Here is a 17,281-nt window from a genome sequence, read left to right as displayed (position 1 = left end):
GTGAGGAGGCAGAGCTGACTGGAGGACCGACTTTTGCTCCTGGAGGTCAGATGGGCTGAAGGTCATGGTGTTCTGTGGAACTTGGGGACCTTAGGGGTCTGGTCAGCCTGGGCCCCTCCCTGAGAAGAGAGTGGGCTGGATGCCAGACCTGGGCCCTTCTGTGACTCTTGGTTGAGACCTCAGAATGGGAAGGGGCAGTTTGCCCTTAGGGATCCGGGAGGGCTGGGGCTAGCACTGTGCCACCCCTGGCCGGGTTGCCCCCTAGTCTTCCTGCTGCCTGGGGGTCTGGTGGCCCTGCCCCCAGCTCTTCTGAGATGGATGCCCGCTGACAGCTGGGGCTATTTTGGGCCTGTTGGCTCAGTGGAGGGGACAGCCAGAGGGGTACTGACACTTGACTCCAGGAAAGAATTTCCCGGGGAGCGGGGGAAGCCACAGCCCTGGGGTCTAAGGTGAGGCTGAGCTCAGGGGCTGCCCTTGGAAATCTGCTCTAGAAGGGCATGGGGGCCACAGGCCTGCTGGTTCTGCTCCTGGAGTGGTGGAGAGGAGAAGGGGGGGGCAGCAAGGTGGAGTTCCAGGGAGGGGGTAGCCTCTGCTTCTGGCCAGTGTCTGTGTGTCACCTCCCACTTGGTTCATCCTAGTCCGCCCTGCAGGAAACAGAGTAGCCAAGTTCTGTTAAGTTGTGGAGGGTGTGAGTGGTGTGGCCAGTTCTATGAGGCAGGGCCAGGGGCCCCTGCAAACCCTCCCTCGGCAGTAGGGGGGTCCAAAGCACCTGCTGGGTTGGAGAAGTCCTCTACGGGTTGAGGAAGAGCTGACTTCCAAGGAGGAAGAGGCTTCTCTGAGAGGCTGGGGATGACCACCTGGACCCTCCTGCTTAGGACGTACGTCCAGTGCCTCCAGCCCAAAGCAGGCGAGAGGAGGGGCCTGTCTGGGATAGAGTCCCTGAAGCTTCTGTCACAGTCTCGGTTTCCTCATCGGTAGGGAAGAGAACAGATGCCCAGTTCTGGAAGCCCTTCTCTGGCCTAAGACCTGCTTGTCAGGGTGGCCGAGTGGCTCTGAGGCTGTCATTGTGACCCAGTGATAGTGGCCAGTGCGACTGACTGGTAACAGTTGTGGAAAGAATGCAGGCCTTGAGCAGACAGTGAGACCCAGGGGCACCATCATGGGGGCTTAGGAGAACTCTAGTCTTCAGTCACTCTTGAATCTCCAGGGCCTGTGGACCTGCTGAGGCTGGGTCCAGCTCCCCTTAAACATGTGTGTGGGAGGCTGTTTGCATGGTCTTGTTCACGTGTTTCACGCTGGGCCACCCCAGGCTACGCATAGGATGGTGGGAAGAGTCATAGAGTGCCCTGCCATGTGTCTGGGGAACCTGGAGGGTAGAAAGAGCTCTGACGCAAGGACCCTGGTATTGATGTCAAGGCAGACCTTCTATGGGACAGATGCTGAAAGGCATCTCCAGGGGCTGGACTTGGACCCCGGCTGGTGCTGCCTGATGGCCCTGTGCTAGCCTTAAGAGACGAGGCCTGTTTGTGGGTGGGGGACAGAGATGCTGACTGGGCAGTGAGTCAGCAAACCGGCCAGTGCAGCCCAGCCCTGGTCCAGAATCAGCCTCCTGGAAGAGGATTAGGGGGATTAGCTACCTGAATCACAGGACTGGGAGCTGGAGGGTCGGGGAATATAAACCCATCAACTGGCCGGTCCCCTATCAGGCAGCCCAGGCTGAGAGACCGGTAAAGCAGAGCAGGTGCAGAGGCTGTGGTGAAGGTCTCTGCACTGGGGTGCTCATGTGTCCTGGGGGTGGAGGAGGTTAGCCTGCTGAGCCAGCCATGGTGCCCACTGTTCTTATATAAGACCTGGTGCAGGCAGGTAGTCCCATCCACTGACTGGATCAGTGGCTGGTTGGCTGGGGCTAAGCCTTGATTGGGCAGAGGCCAGTGTTATCTGGGTGCCGATGATTCCTAGGACGACTGAGGCATGCAATCTCATTCTTGCAGGGGGTCCAAGTTGGCAGGACCCTGCTAAGGACCGAGTTGTGCCAAGGCCATTGGGCCCCAGGCTAGCTAGGCCCAGCTGGGCCCCAGCTCTTCTAGAGAGAAGCTGGCTGTCTTGGCCACAGACTATAGGGACCCTCCTGCCATCCTCTGCAGCCACTGACTGCACTGTTCCCACACCCTGCCCTTACTTGGGGCCAGGCTTTCCCTGAAGACTGGCAGTATGAGGGCAGACAGGTTCTCGTGAGCATGGGTTTACCTTCAGCCCAGCAGGTAAGGGCACTTCGGTTAGGATGAGCTCCACCTCTTCAGGTGAGGGTCAGGGTTCCTTTCCTTTTCTGCTGAAGAACGTGTCCCCATGGGAGTCCAGAGGACTTGCTGGTTTGGGTAGAGAGACTGGAGTTGGGGTAGAGCGGAAGTACATCAGGCAATTAAAGATGCTAGACTTCCAAGTCACGGAAAAGGGCTAGTGTGAACTGCTGGACCTCGGAGCCACCACAGTGGCTCGGGAGTGGAGGGGAAAATGAGACTTGCGGAGGAGGCAGCCCACGTGGAGGTGCCCGTTTGGTTGAATTGGGGTTTCCTGTTAACACTGTTAGATAAGGAAGAGGGCCGAATGTGGCACAGGCGACTGGCTCATCTCAATAGCACCATGACCTTCATCTTTGCGTTTTGTAGACCCCCCAACCCTGCTGCCACCATGGACCACTCCTTCAGCGGGGCGCCCCGCTTCCTGACGCGGCCAAAGGCTTTTGTGGTATCTGTGGGCAAGGATGCCACACTGAGCTGCCAGATCGTGGGTAACCCCACGCCACATGTGAGCTGGGAGAAGGACCGGCAGCCAGTGGAGGCAGGAGCACGCTTCCGCCTGGCCCAGGACGGGGATGTGTACCGCCTCACCATCCTGGATCTGGCGCTCGGTGACAGTGGGCAGTACGTGTGTCGCGCGAGGAACGCCATCGGGGAGGCCTTCGCCGCCGTAGGCCTGCGAGTGGACTCGGAGGGCACGTGCGCCGAGCAGGCGCCCCACTTCCTGCTGCGCCCCACCTCCATCCGCGTGCGCGAGGGCGCAGACGCTACCTTCCGATGTCGCGTGGGCGGCTCACCACAACCCGCTGTGAGCTGGTCCAAAGATGGGCGGCGCCTGGGCGCCCCCGACGCCCCCCATGTGCGCGTGGAAGATCACGGCGAGGCCAGCGCGCTTCGCATCCGGTCGGCACGGCCTCGCGACGGTGGCACCTACGAAGTCCGAGCCGAGAACCCGCTGGGTTCCGCCAGCGCCGCCGCCGCGCTCGTGGTGGACTCGGATGCCGAGGCTGCCGGACCGCCCGGAGCCTCCACCGCCTCGCTCCTGGCGCATCTGCAGCAGCGGCGCGAGGCCATGCGCGCAGAGGGCGTCCCCCCCTCCCCACCCGGCGCCGGCACACGCACCTGCACGGTGACCGAAGGCAAACACGCGCGCCTCAGCTGCTTTGTGACCGGCGAGCCCAAGCCCGAGACAGTGTGGAAGAAGGACGGGCAGCTGGTGACCGAGGGCCGGCGCCACGTGGTGTATGAGGATGAGCAAGAGAACTTCGTCCTGAAGATCCTTTTCTGCAAGCAATCGGACCGTGGCCTCTACACTTGCACAGCCTCCAACCTCGTAGGCCAGACCTACAGCTCCGTGCTGGTGGTCGTGCGAGGTGAGCAAACTAGCACCCCCAAACATGCGCAGGGGTGAGGCTCTTTCCCGACTCCCCACAACCTCGTGCATTCACCTGAGCGCCAGCTGCGGTCCTGGGTGATAACCTGGTCCAAAGATCGGCTAGGGTTGGGTGGCTGCATCCTAAGTTGGATGCCTGGGCGGCTCTGGTTCCTCAAAATGAACAGGCGATGATGGCTCCTGGCGCGAACCACCGTAGGGAACTCTAGTCCCAGTCACCATCCCTCCACACTCCTGCCTCCCAGCTCACATATCCCCCGCTGTTCGCTCTTCCGTGCTCCACTTTCCCCTTCTCTTACTCTCCACTCTGTTTCTTCAACTCACCTATCCGACCCTGCACCCTCTCCACTTTTGGTTTCTTGGTCCGCTGTGTCACACCCCCAAACCCCGTCGGCCCCTCTCCCGCAGAGCCGGCGGTGCCCTTCAAGAAGCGGCTGCAGGACCTGGAGGTGAAAGAGAAAGAGTCCGCCACGTTCCAGTGTGAGGTGGCGCAGCCGGCCACGGAGGCGGCGTGGTTCAAGGAGGAGACGCGTCTGTGGGCCAGCGCCAAGTACCGCATCGAGGAGGAGGGCACCGAGCGCCGGCTGACCGTGCGCGACGTCTCGGCGGACGACGACGCGGTGTACATCTGCGAGACCACAGAGGGCAGCCGCACGGTGGCAGAGCTCTCCGTCCAAGGCAGGCGGGGCGGGGCGGGGGTAGGCGGGGCCGGGCGGGGCCAGGCGGGCAAACGAGCTTGGGAGCAGAGGTGGCCCACCTAGCATCCAAGCGTGGAGTCGATCTGTGTGGGAAGGAAGGCGGGTGAATAGGACTGAGGTGAGAGGGACGGGGCAGAGGGGCCAGGTAGAGGGAAAGGCAGGGGGAGGGACAGAGGGGGCCCTGGATGTGGGGTGGAGGTGGGGTCGAGCAGAGTGTGATGGGTCAGGTTGACCAGAGGCTGCTTGCTCCGGCATTGGGGAGATAGGCTGAGGTCCAGTTGGGGGCGCAGACAGGCAGGAGGGTGCAGGTGCACAAGAGGCGTGTCAGTAGACCGGGAGGTTCTAGGGCACAGAGGTGTGTAGTGTGACCTGGGGCTCGGGAGAGTTGAGGCTGGCAGCCTTTGGAGGGAGGCTAGGGTTAGAGTGAAACCTGGTTCTGCAAAGGCAGGGGGAGCCAGAAGGTAGGGCTGGGCAGAAGGGGTGTGTGTGTGTGCGTGCATATGTGTGTGTGTGTGTGCGCGCGTGTGCGTGTGAGTGTGTGTGTGTGTGTGTGTGTGTGTGCGTGCATATGTGTGTGTGTGTGTGTGTGAAGCAGGTGGGAGAATGGGGCTGGATGGGTAAGAAGACGAGACGGAGGCCACACGAGTCGGGGGTGTGTGAAAGGAGTTCGGGGTACACAGGGGGCTTGTCTTATCCCCTTGGTAATCTTCCCACTCCAGGGAACCTGACCAGAAAGCTACCCCGGAAGACGGCAGTGCGCGCTGGAGACACAGCCATCTTCTGGGTGGAGCTAGCTGTCCCCGAGGGCCCTGTCCAGTGGCTGCGGAACCAGGAGGAGATGGTGGCAGGAGGCCGGGTAGCCATCACTGCCGAAGGCACGTGCCACACACTCACCATCTTCCAGTGCACCTTGGAGGACATGGGTGAGGTGGCCTTTGTGGCTGGTGGCTGCCGGACGACCACCCAGTTCTGCGTATCAGGTAAGGGTTGGAAGAGTGGCCTCTGGGTGGCCCTCCTGCCAGGGACACAGCTGTGCCCCTGTCCTCCCCCAGTGCTGTGGGCTCCCCCTTGCCAGTGGAGGTCTGAGGGTGGCAGAACATTGTGGGTGTGAGTCCTCCACTCCAAGCTCTTCCCTTGAGGAGGGACCTTCCTGCTGCAACTGGGTGGCAGCAGGTCTGGAGAGGGACTTCTGAGCCCACTGGTGGTGGGTGGTACCATCCCATCCACCACAGCAGTGCCCAGGGAGAGACTTGGGTTCTGTAATTCCCTTTCTTGGTGACCCAAGGCTGGGGGAGGGAAGCTCCCAGGTGGTGAGCTCAAACTATCTTCCACACAGCGCCCAGAAGGCCACCGCTGTACCCCCCTGCTGACCCTGTGGTGAAGGCCAAGACAGAGAGTTCTGTGACCCTCAGCTGGTCACCACCACCCCACGGGGACCGCCCTGTCACCATTGATGGTTATGTGGTGGAGAAAAGGAGACTTGGTGCTTATGCCTGGAGCCGGTGTCATGAGGCGGAATGGCTGGCCACAACTGAGTTTACCGTGGCTGGTGTGGCTGAGGAGGGCGACTTCCAGTTCCGAGTGTCAGCCATCAACCACTTTGGCCAGAGCCCTTACCTTGAGTTTCCAGGGACCATCCACTTGGGTGAGTGAGACCATCTAGTAACATCACGGGGGGCTGCCACCTGCCTTGAGTTACCCGACCCCAAAGCATAGTTCTGCCTCCAGGGGAGCCCGGATGACCGTCAGGGGACTTGCTATGTGGGTTGGGGGATGCTGAAGCCTTCTTATGAAGGAGGAGGGATCCTAAGACAGGACCCAGGTCTCACTGAACCTGCCTGTCTTCAGCAGCCTCAGGGAGTCAGGCTTTGGCTACTCCATCTTTGTGGGGGCAGGGCAGAGGAAGGGGAGGCAGAACCTGGGAGTTTATCTGTCTCCGACTTTTCTCTCAATTCTGCCCACCTTGCAGTCCCCGGGCTGGCTGTAAAGACCCCTCTGAAGGCAGTGGAGGCAGTGGAGGGTGGTGAGGTCACCTTCTCTGTGGACCTCACCGTGGCCTCTGAGGGCGAGTGGTTCCTGGATGGGGAGGCCTTGAAAGCCAGCAGCGTATACGTGATCCGCTGTGACCGTACCCGGCATATGCTCACCATCAGAGAGGTGCCTGCCAGATTGCATGGGGCACAGCTGAAGTTTGTGGCTAATGGCATTGAAACCAGCATCCAGATGGTGGTCCGAGGTAGGCCTGAGTCCCCGAGTTCCATTTTCTCTGCAGCGTGGTAGTAGGCAGAAGCGGTATTTCCTGGGGAAGGTTTCTCTGAAGCCAGTGTGTGAAGGGGATAGGAGAGCTGGGTGCTTGAGGCTGCTCACCCCAGGCTGGCAGTTGAGGCTGGGCTCCGTGTGTGTGTGTGTGCATGCATGCGTGCACATGTACGAGATGCCCCAGGGCTGGACCGCATCTCGGACGGCCTCTTTTCTCATCCTCTCTTCTATCTATCTCTCTACCCCGTGTCTCCTCTCTGCCTGTTTCTTTCTCACCTCTGTCTCCCTCCCCCACACCCCCCTTTCCCCGTGGTCTCCCTCTTTTCACTGGCGCCCTGTGTTCTCTCCCTCTGCTCCCTTCTCACGCCTCTTCACACCCTCCCTTCTCTTGCCTTTCACCGACTTGCTTTCCATGGCTGCTTTCCTTCCAATCCACCCCGTTTCCTGAGTTTCTCTTTTCCCCTTTATCCCTCTTTCCCCATCCTCAAATCCTCTCTCCTCTCCTTCGCTGTCTGAGACTCCTTTTGCCCACCTTCTTGTGGTCTCTGTTCCTACTACCACCCCTGCCCCGTAGCCGCTCTGGGGCTAGCCAGCAACAGGCTTCCTGCCGTGGCTGCCCGGGAGGTGCTGGCCCGGTTGCACGAGGAGGCCCAACTGCTGGCTGAGCTGTCGGACCAGGCTGCGGCTGTGACTTGGCTGAAGGATGGCCGCGAGCTGCCCCTAGGACCCAAGTACGAGATGCAGGTGTCAGCTGGGAGGCGAGCCCTGCTGGTGCGGGATGTGGTGCAGGATGATGCTGGCCTCTATGAGTGCGTTAGTCGTGGGAGCCGCATTGCCTACCAGTTGTTGGTTCAAGGTGAGCGCAGGTGGGCAGTGGGGCTGGCATCATGTCCTTGTGCTGCTGCGTGGTTCTGGATGTGAATCCTCTGTCCCCTGCTCCAGACATTGTCTAAGGGGTTCTGGGCAGTAGGGTAGCTGTTTTTTGACTCTCTCTCTCTCTCTCTCTCTCTCTCTCTCTCTCTCTCTCTCTCTCTCTCTCTGAATGGTGGTGGGTAGCTCAGCTCTGTAGGAAGAAGGACTTCCTCGCTGTGGTTGAAACCTCTCCGGTCTGGGCGGAGAGTCAGGGTCACATGTGGTCTAGGTCTGGGCATCTTCATCCATGCACCCTGTAGGCCTTACAGCTTTTCTTCACAGATGTAGCAGGTGGTTGTGTGGATGCTGTGGTTGGGAGCCAAGCTGGACCTCAGAGGCACATGTGCAAATGTACTGGGGCAAAGATAGCAAGATGCTTGGGTCCCTCTTGCCAGGGTTTCTTGCAGTAGGGCGTGGGAGTATGGTATTGGCTGGGGGCAGTTTCGGACACCAGGCAGGGGCAAGGGAATCTCCGGTTCCCTGCATGAAGATGCTGCAGACTTACATCTCTGGTATAGGTGCATTCCACCCTTGAGGGGCCTGGGGTTCCCCACACTGGACCATTGGGTGGAATCTAAGTATGTCTCCACAGCTGAAAACACTTTGCTGCTTTCCAGAGGCATGTGTGTTCCTCACACAAGCTCTAAAAACCTACAAATGCATAAATTCAGTGCAACAGGATTCTCAGTCATATGCACCAATTTATGTTTGGCTGTATCCAAAAGCAAAAATCACGGCATGGTCAGTTTCTGGTTGGTGGAGAAAAATGGGAATGTGTTCATGAATGGTACTGTAGGTCTCTGCTCTGTAGAGAGTGGTCCTGAAGGTGGGCAGATTGGGGCATAAGAGAACACTGTGTTGGCCTGTATGGGCTGGCCTGGTGATTCCTTGCTGCCCTGCCCAGCCAATCTGTTCTGGCATTACACACTGGCTAGATAATCACACACTCAGGTATAAGAAGAGTCACCACTAGGCAGGGGGCCTTGGGAGATCTTTGTGGCAGGAAATGGAGTGTCCTGGAGTCCGGAGTTGATTAACCAGAATCCAGGACTCAGGAGCTTGGAAGGGTCCTCTGAATAAGTGTCTTTGTCTGACTGTCCCTAGAGGCCAAGGTGATGTTTGCCAAGAAGCAGCAGACACACAGCGAGGTGAAGGCAGAGGCGGGGGCCAGTGCCACACTGAGCTGCACGGTGGCCCAGGCCCAGACCGAGGTGACCTGGTTCAAGGAAGGGAAGAAGCTGAGCTCTGGCTCGAAGGTTCGAGTGGAGGCCTCGGGCTGTGAGAGGAGGCTGGTGGTGCAGCAGGCGGGCCAGGCGGATGCTGGGGAGTACAGCTGTGAGGCCGGGGGACAGAGGGTCTCCTTCCGTCTGGACGTCACAGGTCAGTCCCTTGGGACAATCCACGTGTGTGTTCCTAATTATTACATCCTTTTGATTTTTTTGAGACAGGGTCTCACTATGTAACCTTGGCTGACCTTGCCTGGAACTTGCTATGCAGACCAGGCTAGCCTCAAACTCACAGAGTCTGTTTTCTCTGCCTCCCAAATGCTAAGATTGTAGCCATGCACCACCATACCTGGCTTATGAGTTTCGTACTATGCCTAACTTGTTAATTAAACTCTCTCAGGGCCTTCCAGGAAAAACATACACAGTATTTGGTGCTATCTGCATCTGAGGACCTACTGCAGGTCTTGGAATGTGTTCTGGATGATAAGGGAGCATGACTTTCCCTGTGTTTGGAGGCCCTGGGGTTTCTCCTGAGCACAGAGAGTGCAGGGCCTGAATGACATTCTGCCCTCCAGCTGAGCCATCCAGGGTCTTTCCCATTGTGACCTTGCTGATCTAGACATTGCCTCTGACTTTGTGTCCCCATTTGTCCCCAGAGCCCAAGGTGGTGTTTGCCCAGGAGCAGCAGGCTCGCAGCGAGGTGAAGGCAGAGGCGGGGGCCAGTGCCACACTGAGCTGCACGGTGGCCCAGGCCCAGACCGAGGTGACCTGGTTCAAGGAAGGGAAGAAGCTGAGCTCTGGCTCGAAGGTTCGAGTGGAGGCCTCGGGCTGTGAGAGGAGGCTGGTGGTGCAGCAGGCGGGCCAGGCGGATGCTGGGGAGTACAGCTGTGAGGCCGGGGGACAGAGGGTCTCCTTCCGTCTGGACGTCACAGGTGGGTGTTGCCACACGAAGTTAGCCTTGTGTGGAGGTGGTGGAGGCTGGCTATGTGTGTTTGGGTATGTGCACATGAGTGCAGGTACTAATGAGTCCAGGAGATGGCGTTGGATGCCCTGGAGCTGGAGTTACAGGCCGCTGTGAATAGCTCAGTTTAGGTGCTGGGCTCCTCTGCAAGAGGATTGCGTATCCTTGACTGCCGAGCGTCTTCCCAGGCCGTGCATGCTCTTCCCTCTTTCTAGCTCATCTTTCAGGCCCTCCTTCTGCTTCTCACTTTCCTTCTTACAGCTGAGCTCAGGGAAGCTAGGAGAGGAGAGAGAGGGTCTCCTCCAGCTTGAGTGCTCTTCCCGTCACTACATTAGGAAATGCTCTCCATGTTGTGGGTGGTGCAGCCTGAACAACCTGAGGAGGCTCAGATGGCTGGCAACCTCTGCTGAGATGCAGCCAGGTCCTTGACATCCACCACAGAAGAGAATCCAGGACCAGTCAGAGAAAAGCAGAATTAGTCAGTTTATTGATTTCGGTAAGAGCAGTGATACAAGGCACAATGGAGAGTCAGGTGCAGGCACCAGGAGAGGAACACATTCCCTGTTGCTATGGGTGTGACTTGGGGCCCTTGAATCTACTTAATCTATGACTAAGTTTAAATGTCAGCCAAAGTATGTGATGGTGTATCTCCCCACCACCACCCCCTGCCTTTATTTATTTATTTTTTTTAGTTTTTCGAGACAGGGTTTCCTCTGTGTAGTTTTGGTGCCTGTCCTGCATCTCACTCTGTAGACCAGGCTGGCCTCAAACTCACAGAGATCCACCTGGCTCTGCCTCTCGAGTACTGGGATTAAAGGCATGTGCCACCAATGCCTGGCTTCCCCCTTTTTTTCCCCCAAAGAATTTTGTTCTTGACATAGGAGACTGTCCTCAGTGGACTGTGCAGGCTTGCAGCTTGGAGGGAGTGCTGGTTAACACAAATGTTTAGCCCAAGGACTCTCTAGGGACACACAGGTCACAAGGAGGTGGACTTGAGGCACAGGTCATTGGCTGGGAAGTGTAGGGGTTTTGTTTTGTTTTTGTAATTGATCTGGCCAGTTTCATCAGTCAGGGAGACACAGTCCTCAGAACCAGAAGACCGAGGGCCTTAACCACCTCTATTTCCTCACTTCCCCATAGACGTTCATTTCAGAACACCTACCCAGGGCCCTCGTGCTGTGTGGTGGACTCTGGATACTTATGGCCTGTGGCCTGTGGTGGCCCAGATGTCTCTCCAGGGTTGGTCAGAGCACCTGCACTTTATGATCTGGTTGAGAGCTTTGGGGGGGGAAAGTTACACATTTAAAGTATTTTAATCACTATGATTATTATTGCCTGTGTATGGGTGTGTGGGCACGCATGCCACACTGTGTGTCAGAGATCAATTTTATGGCACCTGTCCTCTCCTTTTCCCTTTCTGCGGGTTCCTGGGATCAAATTCAGTTGGCTGGTTTGCAGAGCAAGCGCTTTATTCACTGAGCCAGCCCAGCATCCCTTACTCTTAAAGGAAGCGCTAGCATTTTTCTCTGGTCCTGTCTAGGTTTACCGTACAGCATAGCAGGCAGATCCGGGCCCTCACTGTAGAGCTAGAAATAGACGGAAAAAGCAAAGCACTGAGCTCTGAAACGCACCCGTGTGTAAACCCATCCCTCCTTTCCCCTGGGTTTTAGAGCCAGCAAGGAAGGGAGAAGGGACTCTTCATGAGAGTTTTGGGGACATTAAAACACATGAAAAGGAGCTGAGCGGTGGTGGTGCATGCTCTTAATCCCAGCACTCTGGAGGCAGAGCCAGGCAGATCTCTGTGAGTTCGAGGCCAGCCTGGTCTACAGAGGGAGATCCAGGACAGGCACCAAAACTACACAGAGAAACCCTGTCTCAAAAAAGCAAAAAAAAGTTCTCTACCTCAGCACTACCACATGAGGATCCAGCTTTCGACACATAAACTTTTGGGATACCAGCCACATCTCACTATCTGTAACTGGGATCAGACCCACAGGTCAGACAATGAAAGAGGATAAGGACTGTAATATGTAAAGAACCCCCTGAAATAAATATGAAGAAGATACAGTGCTATGAAGAGTGGGGTCTCCTTGAACATCAGCTGTGCAGAGGAACACACACACACACACACACACACACACACACACACACACACACACACACACCTCGATGGCTGACAACATCAGTAAGACAGACAGCCAAGGGCCACAGATGCCACAGCTGACAGAAATCAGCAGGAAAGGGCGTGGAGCCTCCGGGACTCTCAGCGCTGTGAGGCACCACCTACCAAGTCCTGGGGAGACTCTCTGTTGTCACTGTGGGACAGGCGCATGTGATATGCCCCTCAGCCGCTCCATGGAGGACGGTAACTGTGTCTCCCCTCGAGTGACCCCGCAGCAGTGACAGGATATGTGGATAAACTGGGGTTTTGTGTTGAGAGGCCCTGAGCTTTTCCTGGACATAGTGTGCACAGGCTGGGTGACGTTCTGCCTTCTAGCTGTCTCATGCAAGTCTTTTCCTCACGTGCCCTTCCTGATCTAGACAGTGTTTCTGACCTTCTATGTGTGTCCTGGTCTATCCCCAGAGCCCAAGGTGGTGTTCGCCAAGGAGCAGCAGGCTCGCAGCGAGGTGAAGGCAGAGGCGGGGGCCAGTGCCACACTGAGCTGCACGGTGGCCCAGGCCCAGACCGAGGTGACCTGGTTCAAGGAAGGGAAGAAGCTGAGCTCTGGCTCGAAGGTTCGAGTGGAGGCCTCGGGCTGTGAGAGGAGGCTGGTGGTGCAGCAGGCGGGCCAGGCGGATGCTGGGGAGTACAGCTGTGAGGCCGGGGGACAGAGGGTCTCCTTCCGTCTGGACGTCACAGGTGGGTGTTGCCACACGAAGTTAGCCTTGTGTGGAGGTGGTGGAGGCTGGCTATGTGTGTTTGGGTATGTGCACATGAGTGCAGGTACTAATGAGTCCAGGAGATGGCGTTGGATGCCCTGGAGCTGGAGTTACAGGCCGCTGTGAATAGCTCAGTTTAGGTGCTGGGCTCCTCTGCAAGAGGATTGCGTATCCTTGACTGCCGAGCGTCTTCCCAGGCCGTGCATGCTCTTCCCTCTTTCTAGCTCATCTTTCAGGCCCTCCTTCTGCTTCTCACTTTCCTTCTTACAGCTGAGCTCAGGGAAGCTAGGAGAGGAGAGAGAGGGTCTCCTCCAGCTTGAGTGCTCTTCCCGTCACTACATTAGGAAATGCTCTCCATGTTGTGGGTGGTGCAGCCTGAACAACCTGAGGAGGCTCAGATGGCTGGCAACCTCTGCTGAGATGCAGCCAGGTCCTTGACATCCACCACAGAAGAGAATCCAGGACCAGTCAGAGAAAAGCAGAATTAGTCAGTTTATTGATTTCGGTAAGAGCAGTGATACAAGGCACAATGGAGAGTCAGGTGCAGGCACCAGGAGAGGAACACATTCCCTGTTGCTATGGGTGTGACTTGGGGCCCTTGAATCTACTTAATCTATGACTAAGTTTAAATGTCAGCCAAAGTATGTGATGGTGTATCTCCCCACCACCACCCCCTGCCTTTATTTATTTATTTTTTTTAGTTTTTCGAGACAGGGTTTCCTCTGTGTAGTTTTGGTGCCTGTCCTGCATCTCACTCTGTAGACCAGGCTGGCCTCAAACTCACAGAGATCCACCTGGCTCTGCCTCTCGAGTACTGGGATTAAAGGCATGTGCCACCAATGCCTGGCTTCCCCCTTTTTTTCCCCCAAAGAATTTTGTTCTTGACATAGGAGACTGTCCTCAGTGGACTGTGCAGGCTTGCAGCTTGGAGGGAGTGCTGGTTAACACAAATGTTTAGCCCAAGGACTCTCTAGGGACACACAGGTCACAAGGAGGTGGACTTGAGGCACAGGTCATTGGCTGGGAAGTGTAGGGGTTTTGTTTTGTTTTTGTAATTGATCTGGCCAGTTTCATCAGTCAGGGAGACACAGTCCTCAGAACCAGAAGACCGAGGGCCTTAACCACCTCTATTTCCTCACTTCCCCATAGACGTTCATTTCAGAACACCTACCCAGGGCCCTCGTGCTGTGTGGTGGACTCTGGATACTTATGGCCTGTGGCCTGTGGTGGCCCAGATGTCTCTCCAGGGTTGGTCAGAGCACCTGCACTTTATGATCTGGTTGAGAGCTTTGGGGGGGAAAGTTACACATTTAAAGTATTTTAATCACTATGATTATTATTGCCTGTGTATGGGTGTGTGGGCACGCATGCCACACTGTGTGTCAGAGATCAATTTTATGGCACCTGTCCTCTCCTTTTCCCTTTCTGCGGGTTCCTGGGATCAAATTCAGTTGGCTGGTTTGCAGAGCAAGCGCTTTATTCACTGAGCCAGCCCAGCATCCCTTACTCTTAAAGGAAGCGCTAGCATTTTTCTCTGGTCCTGTCTAGGTTTACCGTACAGCATAGCAGCCAGATCCGGGCCCTCACTGTAGAGCTAGAAATAGACGGAAAAAGCAAAGCACTGAGCTCTGAAACGCACCCGTGTGTAAACCCATCCCTCCTTTCCCCTGGGTTTTAGAGCCAGCAAGGAAGGGAGAAGGGACTCTTCATGAGAGTTTTGGGGACATTAAAACACATGAAAAGGAGCTGAGCGGTGGTGGTGCATGCCCTTAATCCCAGCACTCTGGAGGCAGAGCCAGGCAGATCTCTGTGAGTTCGAGGCCAGCCTGGTCTACAGAGGGAGATCCAGGACAGGCACCAAAACTACACAGAGAAACCCTGTCTCAAAAAAGCAAAAAAAAGTTCTCTACCTCAGCACTACCACATGAGGATCCAGCTTTCGACACATAAACTTTTGGGATACCAGCCACATCTCACTATCTGTAACTGGGATCAGACCCACAGGTCAGACAATGAAAGAGGATAAGGACTGTAATATGTAAAGAACCCCCTGAAATAAATATGAAGAAGATACAGTGCTATGAAGAGTGGGGTCTCCTTGAACATCAGCTGTGCAGAGGAACACACACACACACACACACACACACACACACACACACACACACACACACACACACCTCGATGGCTGACAACATCAGTAAGACAGACAGCCAAGGGCCACAGATGCCACAGCTGACAGAAATCAGCAGGAAAGGGCGTGGAGCCTCCGGGACTCTCAGCGCTGTGAGGCACCACCTACCAAGTCCTGGGGAGACTCTCTGTTGTCACTGTGGGACAGGCGCATGTGATATGCCCCTCAGCCGCTCCATGGAGGACGGTAACTGTGTCTCCCCTCGAGTGACCCCGCAGCAGTGACAGGATATGTGGATAAACTGGGGTTTTGTGTTGAGAGGCCCTGAGCTTTTCCTGGACATAGTGTGCACAGGCTGGGTGACGTTCTGCCTTCTAGCTGTCTCATGCAAGTCTTTTCCTCACGTGCCCTTCCTGATCTAGACAGTGTTTCTGACCTTCTATGTGTGTCCTGGTCTATCCCCAGAGCCCAAGGTGGTGTTCGCCAAGGAGCAGCAGGCTCGCAGCGAGGTGAAGGCAGAGGCGGGGGCCAGTGCCACACTGAGCTGCACGGTGGCCCAGGCCCAGACCGAGGTGACCTGGTTCAAGGACGGGAAGAAGCTGAGCTCTGGCTCGAAGGTTCGAGTGGAGGCCTCGGGCTGTGAGAGGAGGCTGGTGGTGCAGCAGGCGGGCCAGGCGGATGCTGGGGAGTACAGCTGCGAGGCCGGGGGACAGAGGGTCTCCTTCCGTCTGGATGTGCCAGGTACCTGTTTGGCCTTATGAGATAGTGGAGAGGGAACTGATTTATTGTTTTATATTAGCCTTTTATATTTGCCCTTTACATTAGCCTTCATCTCTCACATTTCCCATCCTTCCTCCTTTCCTGCAGCTGGGCTGGGGAGGAATACAGAGTTGGAAGAGGGGTCCATTTTGTAAGCCTTGAGTGGCGTTACTATGGGGTAACTCAGAGTCCCATGTTCCCAGAACCATCTTTGTCTTGTATGGAATCTGGGACTCTGGCTAGACCTGGTGCGTGATCTCAGTCCTCCTTCCTCTCCTACACAGAAGAATAGGGTTTAAAGCAAATACCAACTAACCTTTGCTTTCAGTTCGGAGAGGTGCCTCAGGGGTCCCCACAGAGCTCCTGCTCTGGACTCAGGAATGGTGAGGGGTGTCTCTTGCCAAGTCAGCCCACATTTCTATCAGTGTTAGTGCCTGGCTCTGGGTCCTCAGAGGGAGAAGTCCGAGACAGACAGCCATTTGCCTTGTGTGCAGGTGGAGCCTTGAGGACTTACAGGTTGGGCTGCAATCCTAGATGACCTCTAGTACCCACAGCAGTGTGCCACCAGACTTCCACGAAACAGCTGTCTGTGTTTAGGTATTGAGAAACAAGCTATAGAGTCTTCATGGGAATATCATCACCATCATCGTTATTATTGGTCCCTCCCTCCCTCTCTCCCTCCCTCCCTCCCTCCCTCCCTCTCTCCCTCCCTCCCTCCCTCCCTCCCTCCCTCCCTCCCTCCCTCTCTCCCTCCCTCCCTCCTTCCTTCTTTTCATTCTTTCTTTCTTTTTTGGTTTTCTGAGACAAGGTTTCTCTATATAACAGTCCTGACTGTCCTGGAACTTGCTTTGTAGACTAGGCTGGCCTTGAATTTAGAGATGCGCCTGCCTCTGCCTCCTGAGTACTGAGATTAAAGGCATGTGCCACCACTGCCCAGCAGAAATGTTATTTTTTTCTTGATTTATCTGTTTATTTATTTTATTTTATTTTATTTTATTTTACAATACCATTCAGTTCTACATATCAGCCACGGGTTCCCCTATTCTCCCCCCTCCCACCCCCTCTCCTTATCCCCAGCCCACCCCCCATTCCCACCTCCTCCAGGGCAAATCCTCCCCCGAGGACTGCGATCAACCTGGTAGACTCAGTCCAGGCAGGTCCAGTCCCTTCCTCCCAGACTGAGCCAAGTGTCCCTGCATAAGCTCCAGGTTTCAAACAGCCAACTCATGCAATGAGCACAGGACTTGGTCCCACTGCCTAGTTGCCTCCCAAACAGATCAAGCCAATCAACTGTCTCACCTATTCAGAGGGCCTGATCCAGCTGGGGGCCCCTCAGCCTTTGGTTCATAGTTCATGTGTTTCCATTCATTTGGATATTTTTTTCAATAATTGAGTAAAACCGAAATTTATTATAAGCCACAGTTGTCCTAGAGACCTCCATGCTATATATATAGCCTCCATGGTTCTATGGGTTGTGGTCTGATTGTTCTTTATTTTATATCTAGAATCCACTTATGAGTGAGTGCATACCATGACTGTCTTTCTGGGTTTGGGTTACCTCACTCAGGATGATTTTTTCTAGTTCCATCCTTTTGCCTGCAAACAGAAATGTTATTTTAAGAGTATATGATAAAATATTTTATGGTAATAAATCTGAAAAGTTGTGACAGTTTGCCTGATTACTAGTAAGCTGTGTGAAAACTGACATAAAAATTCAATAAATCTTATGTTCTTTAAATAAGTGGAATAGCAACCAAATCTTCAA

The 17,281-nt window shown here is 55.5% G+C and overlaps 1 protein-coding gene across 2 annotated transcripts in view; it reads left to right on the top strand.

Annotated features, from left to right (window-relative positions):
- Obscn (obscurin, cytoskeletal calmodulin and titin-interacting RhoGEF) overlaps positions 1-17,281 on the top strand; it is a 147,680-nt gene that overhangs the window by 167 nt on the left and 130,232 nt on the right. Inside the window, exons 2-11 of one of the 2 annotated variants that reach the window (XM_076542423.1) lie at positions 2,667-3,670; positions 4,099-4,368; positions 5,108-5,368; positions 5,725-6,033; positions 6,358-6,624; positions 7,222-7,503; positions 8,664-8,939; positions 9,442-9,717; positions 12,331-12,606; positions 15,223-15,498. In XM_076542423.1, the coding sequence (XP_076398538.1) occupies positions 2,689-3,670; positions 4,099-4,368; positions 5,108-5,368; positions 5,725-6,033; positions 6,358-6,624; positions 7,222-7,503; positions 8,664-8,939; positions 9,442-9,717; positions 12,331-12,606; positions 15,223-15,498 (3,475 nt within the window). In that variant the 5' untranslated portion in view covers positions 2,667-2,688. Of the gene's footprint in view, positions 1-2,666; positions 3,671-4,098; positions 4,369-5,095; positions 5,369-5,724; positions 6,034-6,357; positions 6,625-7,221; positions 7,504-8,663; positions 8,940-9,441; positions 9,718-12,330; positions 12,607-15,222; positions 15,499-17,281 lie in introns of those variants that run through there. The other variant, XM_076542422.1, reaches the window with a different exon arrangement.

Source organism: Peromyscus maniculatus, chromosome 8 (assembly GCF_049852395.1).
Source record: "Peromyscus maniculatus bairdii isolate BWxNUB_F1_BW_parent chromosome 8, HU_Pman_BW_mat_3.1, whole genome shotgun sequence".
Taxonomy (NCBI): domain Eukaryota; kingdom Metazoa; phylum Chordata; class Mammalia; order Rodentia; family Cricetidae; genus Peromyscus; species Peromyscus maniculatus.
This window is presented reverse-complemented; position numbering and strand designations above follow the sequence as displayed.